The 7,787-nt window shown below is 50.3% G+C and overlaps 1 protein-coding gene across 2 annotated transcripts in view; it reads left to right on the forward strand.

Annotated features, from left to right (window-relative positions):
- The first annotated feature begins 544 nt into the window (after positions 1–544).
- The window catches only part of sv2ca (synaptic vesicle glycoprotein 2Ca), a 176,496-nt gene continuing 169,253 nt past the window's right edge, over positions 545–7,787 (forward strand). For both annotated transcript variants that reach the window (XM_056286647.1, XM_056286655.1), the window contains exon 1: positions 545–1,139. In XM_056286647.1, the coding sequence (XP_056142622.1) occupies positions 545–1,139 (595 nt within the window). The remainder of the gene's footprint in view (positions 1,140–7,787) is intronic.

Genomic DNA, 7,787 nt, shown 5'->3' on the forward strand with positions numbered 1-7,787 from the left:
ACACATGAAGACCAAAGCTAGAAAGAAGTTAAAAGAGAGCTGGAGTACAACATATTTACACACATCTACAGACATTCAGTGGGTGCCAGGTTCAGGTGGGCAACAGCCCACCACAGTCAGTGTGGTGTCCCCTGTTTGTCTGAACCAGTTATGGATGTTGCAGTGGAAACTTGAGTTATGTGCTCTATCTGATGAGCTTCTCTCTCCCTCTCCCCCTCCCTCTCCTTTCTCTCTCGCTCATCTCCTCTTCCTCTCTGTTTTGCTGTTCTCTCCTCCCTTCTCTCCCCATTTATCTCTCCATCTCTCAACCATCCCCTCATCTTTCACAGCCTGGCCTCCGCCCTCGTGGCTTATCCTCTGTGGTGACTGCAGATTCCTGGGTCTTCTCCCGTTTCTGCGTCTCCAGAAACCAGTGAAACTACCATCTCAGCATCTCCTACGTCAGCATACTTCTGCCCCCCCCCCTTCCCCCAACTCTGCCCCCATCCCATTCCCTCTCGCTTCCAACTGCTGTTCTACTCTGGAGCCTCCTCTGAACGGCCAAATGGAGGACACGTATGATAACAGGACTTCCTTGGTGAAGGGGGCCAAGGACATGGCCAAGGAGGCCAAGCGACAAGCAGTAAAGAAAGTCAACAAGGCAGTGGACCTTGCTACAGAAGAATACTCATCCCACCGCAACTACACCCGTTTCCAGGATGAGGATGATGATGATGAAGAATTCTACCACAACCCGCCTGGACAGGATGGAGGGGGCTACAATGACAACGAGGAGGGCTCCAGTGACGCCACCGAGGGCCAAGACGATGAGGATGAGATGTATGAAGGGGAGTACCAGGGGATCCCCTCGGTGGGGGACAAGCCCAGGAAAGGGAAAGTGGCCCTTGGGCAGCCGGTGTCAGACGCAGTAAGGGACCGGAAGGAGCTAGAGCAGGAAAGGCAGGCCGACGAGGAGGAGCTGGCCCAGCAGTACGAGCTGATCATCCAGGAGTGCGGCCATGGGAGGTTTCAGTGGCAGCTGTTCCTGGTGCTGGGGCTGGCCCTCATGTCGGACGGGGTGGAGGTGTTCGTGGTGGGCTTCGTCCTGCCCAGCGCAGAGACGGATATGTGCATACCCAACTCCAGCTCTGGCTGGCTAGGTAAGGTGGTGTGTGTCTGTGTGTGTGTGTGTGTGTGTGTGTGTGTGTGTGTGTGTGTGCCTGTATGACTCTGCATGCATCCACATGAGCTTATGCAGCACTGCTATTGAAAACAGGGGGGTGGTGTTGTTTTGTTAAAGGGAGGCTGTCTGTCTGTCTGTCTGTCTGTCTGTCTGTCTGTCTGTCTGTCTGTCTGTCTGTCTGTCTGTCTGTCTGTCTGTCTGTCTGTCTGTCCCTGAAGACAAGGGGCTGCTTTGTGAGTGATACAACAATACATGTCACTCTATACCCGTACTCCATCTATACCCGTACTCCATCTACACCTGTACTCCATCTACACTCGTACTCCATCTATACCCGTTCACCATCTATACCCGCACTCCATCTACACCTGTACTCCATCTATATCCGTACTCCATCTACACCTGTACTCAAACTACACCTGTACTCCATCTATACTCGTACTCCATCTATACCTGTACTCCATCTATACAATCTCCATCTATACCCGTACACCATCTATACCCGCACTCCATCTACACCTGTACTCCATCTATACCCGTACTCCCATCTATACCCATACTCCATCTACACCCGAACTCCATCTATACCCGTACTCCATCTACACCTGTACTCCATCTATACCCATACTCTATCTATACCCACACTCCATCTACACCTGTACTCCATGTATATCCGTACTCCATCTACACCCGTACTTAAACTACACCTGTACTCCATCTATACCCGTACTCCATGTACACCTGTACTCCATCTACACCCGTACTCCATCTAGACCCATACTCCATCTACACCCGTACTCCATCTACAACTGTACTCCATCTATACCCGTACAGCTACACTTGTACTCCAGCTATACCTGTACTCCATCTACACATGTACTCCATCTATACCCGTACTCCATCTATACCCATACTCCATCTACACCTGAACTCCATCTGTACCCGTACTCCATCTACAACTGTACTCCATCTATACCCATACTCCATCTACACCTGTACTCCATCTATACCTGTACTCCATCTATACCCGCACTCCATCTACACCTGTACTCCATCTATATCCGTACTCCATCTACACCCGTACTCAAACTACACCTGTACTCCATCTAGACCCATACTCCATCTACACCCGTACTCCATCTACACCCGTACTCCATCTATACTTGTACTCCATCTACACTTGTACTCCAGCTATACCCGTACTCCATTGACACATGTACTCCATCTATACCCGTACTCCATCTATACAATCTCCATCTATACCCGTACTCCATCTATAACTGTACTCCATCTATACCTGTACTCCATCTACACCTGTACCCGTACTCCATCTATACCCGTACTCCATCTATACCTGTACTCCATCTATACCCATACTCCATCTATACCCGTACTCCATCTATACCCCTACTCCATCTATACTTGTACTCCATCTATACCTGTACTCCACATGTACCTGTACTCCATCTCGATGCAACGTTTCGGTCCACTGGTCTCTGTGTCAGGACTAAGAGGGCAGCAAGTATTCCCTGCGTGTCCTGTGTGCTGAGCAGGAATCCCAGCAGTCCAGACCGCTGCAGGTGTGTAATCCATCACCTCTGAGCCTGCCATCAGCGCTGTGTACAGCGGCTGACTCACCCCATCAGTAGCGACGGGTGAGGAGGACATTGACTCAGGCACGCAGTCTTTAGATACGAGCTATGACACAGGCTGAGACGTGACAATGTCTCAGCTACACTGCATCATCTCTAATGGTACAGCCCATACCACAGAGCCTGCGTGGGCTTGGCTTTTCTGTGAAGATCTGGGATGATCGATTGGTTGACTGGTGGTTGAATGACTGAATGACCTCTGGCTTGGTCAGGCATCCCTACAGACACAGTTTACCAAGTCTGCGGGTGGGAAGCCCGATGTGGGTATGTGTGCTTGTCACTGCACTAGCGTCTCCTCTGGTTGGTCGGGGCGTCTGTTCGGGAGGGAGGGAGGGGGAACTGGTGGGAATAGTGTGATCCTCCCATGTGCTACGTCCCCCTGGTGAAACTCCTCACTGTCAGGTGAAAAGAAGTGTCTGGTGACTCCACGTGAATCGGAGGAGGCATGTTGTAGTCTGCAGCCCTCCACGGATCAGCAGAGGGGATGGAGCAGAAACCGGGACGGCTCGGAAGAGTGGGGTAATTGGCCGGAAACAATTGGGGAGAAAAGGGGGGGGGGACCCACAAAAAAAAAATTATGTTCCTATGAAAGTCTTGTCATTTTAAACCAAATACATGTTAGTTTATATGTTTGGAGTCAGTGGCGTGCTCAGTCCTCTCTGTAGTTACGTAATATATTTGTTGGGTGCTCTTTGGTCCAAGGTTAGTAGTTTCAGATGAGAAAAAGAGAACAAATCTCTCTGACCAAGGCACTCTGTGTAATTAAAAATGTCTTTATTGGAACTTGGACATATCCAAAAAGGACCTAAAAATGCCCACGCGTAGCGGCTCGGGCCTTCTTCAGGGCATAGTGAGACAAAACAGGAGTGAATGGTTTTTGTGCAGGCACAGAGCACAGGTGTTAGTTGCTTGATTGGATCTGAAGCAACCAATTACTAAGACCCGCCCCTCACACAGATCCTAGAGAGCAGTCACATGCCAAACACAGTTCATCTTCATTGTTGATCCTTATTGCATATTTGTGTTCAGAAAAACGTTCTTTTAATTTCCTCTAACCCTAACCCTAACCCTAACCCTAGGTAGGACAAAGAGGAAATTAAAAGAACGTTTTTCTGAACACAAATATGCAATAAGGATCAACAATGAAGATTATCCAATGGGCAAACACTATAGAGAAATGCACCCTAGCGACCCTTCATCCTTAAGAGTCCAGGGTATTGAGATGATAAAGAAATCTGTACGTGGGGGGGATAGATTGAAAAAGTTGCTGCAGCAGGAAACTTTTTGGATCTGGAATTTTAAGGCAATGGAATATCCCAGTTTGAACGAGGAGATAGACTATAGGCCTTTTTTGTAAAAATGTCTAATTTATAGTCTACTGTCTTTCTGAGTCACTGTGAACATGTACCTTTATTGTGATATAGTTGTGGGTGTGTGTACACTTAATCTGTGTTTTTTTTTTTTTTTTTTTACAAAGAACTGTTTGGCATGTGACTGCTCTCTAGGATCTGTGTGAGGGGCGGGTCTTAGTAATTGGTTGCTTCAGATCCAATCAAGCAACTAACACCTGTGCTCTGTGCCTGCACAAAAACCATTCACTCCTGTTTTGTCTCACTATGCCCTGAAGAAGGCCCGAGCCGCTACGCGTGGGCATTTTTAGGTCCTTTTTGGATATGTCCAAGTTCCAATAAAGACATTTTTAATTACACAGAGTGCCTTGGTCAGAGAGATTTGTTCTCTTTTCTCATCTGAAACATGTTAGTTTATGTTGCTTGATCCACGGGGCTCTACAGCTGATACCCGGGGCTCAACAGTTGATATCCAGGGCTCAACAGCTTATACCCGGGGCTCTACAGCTGATACCCGGGGCTCTACAGCTGATACCCGGGGCTCAACAGCTGATATCCAGGGCTCAACAGCTGATATCCAGGGCTCAACAGCTGATACCCGGGGCTCAACAGCTGATACCCGGGGCTCTACAGCTGATACCTGGGGCTCTACAGCTGATACCCAGGGCTCAACGGCTGATACCCGGGGCTCAACAGCTGATACCCAGGGCTCAACGGCTGATACCCGGGGCTAAACGGCTGATACCCGGGGCTCTACAGCTGATACCCGGGGCTCTACAGCTGATACCCGGGGCTCAACAGCTGATATCCAGGGCTCAACAGCTGATATCCAGGGCTCAACAGCTGATACCTGGGGCTCAACAGCTGATACCCAGGGCTCTACAGCTGATACCCGGGGCTCAACAGCTGATACCCAGGGCTCAACAGCTGATACCCGGGGCTCTACAGCTGATACCAAGCGCTCTACAGATGATACCCGGGGCTCAACAGCTGATACCCAGGGCTCTACAATTGATACCCGGGGCTCTAGTTTACAGCTGATACCCGGGGCTCTACAGCTGATACCCGGGGCTCTAGTCTACAGCTGATACCCGGGGCTCAACAGCTGATACCCAGGGCTTTACAGCTGATACCCGGGACTCTAGTCTACAGCTGATACCCGGAGCTCTACAGCTGATACCCGGGGCTCTACAGCTGATACCTGGGGCTCAACAGCTGATACCCAGGGCTCTACAGCTGATACCCGGGGCTCTAGTCTACAGCTGATACCCGGGGCTCAACAGCTGATACCCGGGGCTCAACAGCTGATATCCAGGGCTCAACAGCTGATATCCAGGGCTCAACAGCTGATACCTGGGGCTCAACAGCTGATACCCAGGGCTCTACAGCTGATACCCGGGGCTCAACGGCTGATACCCGGGGCTCAACAGCTGATACCCAGGGCTCAACAGCTGATACCCGAGGCTCAACGGCTGATACCCGGGGCTCAACAGCTGATACACGGGGCTCTACAGATGATACCCGGGGATAAACAGCGGATACCCGGGGCTCTACAGCTGATACCAAGCGCTCTACAGATGATACCCGGGGCTCAACAGCTGATACCCGGGGCTCTACAATTGATACCCGGGGCTCTAGTTTACAGCTGATACCCGGGGCTCTACAGCTGATACCCGGGGCTCTAGTCTACAGCTGATACCCGGGGCTCAACAGCTGATACCCAGGGCTTTACAGCTGATACCCGGGACTCTAGTCTACAGCTGATACCCGGAGCTCTACAGCTGATACCCGGGGCTCTACAGCTGATACCTGGGGCTCAACAGCTGATACCCAGGGCTCTACAGCTGATACCCGGGGCTCAACAGCTGATCCCGGGGCTCTAGTCTACAGCTGATACCCGGGGCTCAACAGCTGATACCCAGGGCTTTACAGCTGATACCCGGGGCTCTACAGCTGATACCCGGGGCTCTAGTCTACAGCTGATACCCGGGGCTCTACAGCTGATACCCGGGGCTCTACAGCTCGGTGCTTCATTGTATCCAAGTATTGTCTGACACATTAATTTCTTATCTCTGTGTGCTAATTTCACATTGTTAATAACATCTATCAAGAAGGCCAACATTTTTTATTTGTGTGTGTGTGTGTGTGTGTGTGTGTTACACTATATAACTGTGGACACAATGTTTAATGTTAAACGTTGTATCCACATGACCTGATTCAACCTTCTTTGATGTGTGACTGACAGTCCTCATGAGACGCTTGTGCACGTTACACATTCCTCTTCCTGTCTTGCTCCAAGTTTCTTTGTGAACTCTTCCTCATCTTTACCCTGCGCAAGATCCTGCAGGCGTTCATGCTATACGCTCTGCTTCCCCTTGTTCGTGACTCCCATCTCTCACGCTTCGTCCCTCCCCTCTCCCTCCCCTCTCTGTATGCCTCTTTCTTCCTACTGTCCTCCCCCCATCCTGCTCTCCTTTTTCTTTCTGATTGCCCAAGGTCCCTTCCTGTGGAGGTGAACAGGATTTGTGTGTGTGTGTGTGTGTGTGTGTGTGTGTGTGTGTGTGTGTGTGTGTGTGTGTGTGTGTGTGTGTGTGTGTGTGTGTGGTTTGTGTCACATTTTGAATGTAACCTACATGATTGCTATGACCTTGTTGGTATCCATTTGGAGTTATGCTGTGTAATTACACTTCATTACAGCAAACAAACGAATGAAGTGAGTTGATGCTCTGCAGGAGCCGTGCTGATATTATAGTGCTTTAATGTGCAGGGGAAACGCGAGAGAAAGGATTTAAAAGAAAAAGTGGCTGAATATAGTATCTTAATGTGAGATTTATTAATTGTATTTAGCCTTTTATGGCACAGTGTCCATAATGCAGGACAATAAGACAGAACACGTAAAATGTCTTCACATGTCTAGCAGCATCCGGGTAGCATAGTGGTCTGTTCTGTTGCCCACTAACACGGGGATCGCCAGTTTGAGTCCCCGTGTTGCCTCCGGCTTGGTCGGCATCCCTACAGACACAATTGGCCGTGTCTGTGAGTGGGAAGCCGGATGTGGGTATGTGTCCTGGTTGCTACACTAGCGCCTCCTCTTGTCGGTCGGGGCGCCTGTTCAGGGGGGAGGGGGAACTGGGGGGAATAGCGTGATCCTCCCACGCGCTACGTCCCCCTGGTGAAACTCCTCACTGTCAGGTGACAAGAAGCGGCTGGTGACTCCACATGTATGGGAGGAGGCATGTGGTAGTCTGCAGCCCTCCCTGGATCAGCAGAGGGGGTGGAGCAGAGACCGGGACAGCTCGGAAGAGGGGGGTAATTGGCCAAGTACAATTGGGGCGAAAAAGGGGAGAAAATCCCCGCCTCAAAATAAAAGACATTTGTGGGCAAGACGTCTGCTTCCGCCACACTGAATTCACTTCTTGTCTTTCCAGTCATGCAGACTTGTGTGTGTGTGTGTGTGTGTGTGTGTGTGTGTCAGGGTTAGTAGCACCTGAGCTGCATGGCACCCCCCTCCATCAGTCACATGGCGAGGTCAGGTGGAGGCGGCCCCTGCAGACTGGGCTGGGATGTAACAGGATAATGCAATATGAAATATACAAAGGCCTGAATGGCATGGATGACTAAAAC

Source organism: Lampris incognitus, chromosome 1 (assembly GCF_029633865.1).
Source record: "Lampris incognitus isolate fLamInc1 chromosome 1, fLamInc1.hap2, whole genome shotgun sequence".
Classification (NCBI taxonomy): domain Eukaryota; kingdom Metazoa; phylum Chordata; class Actinopteri; order Lampriformes; family Lampridae; genus Lampris; species Lampris incognitus.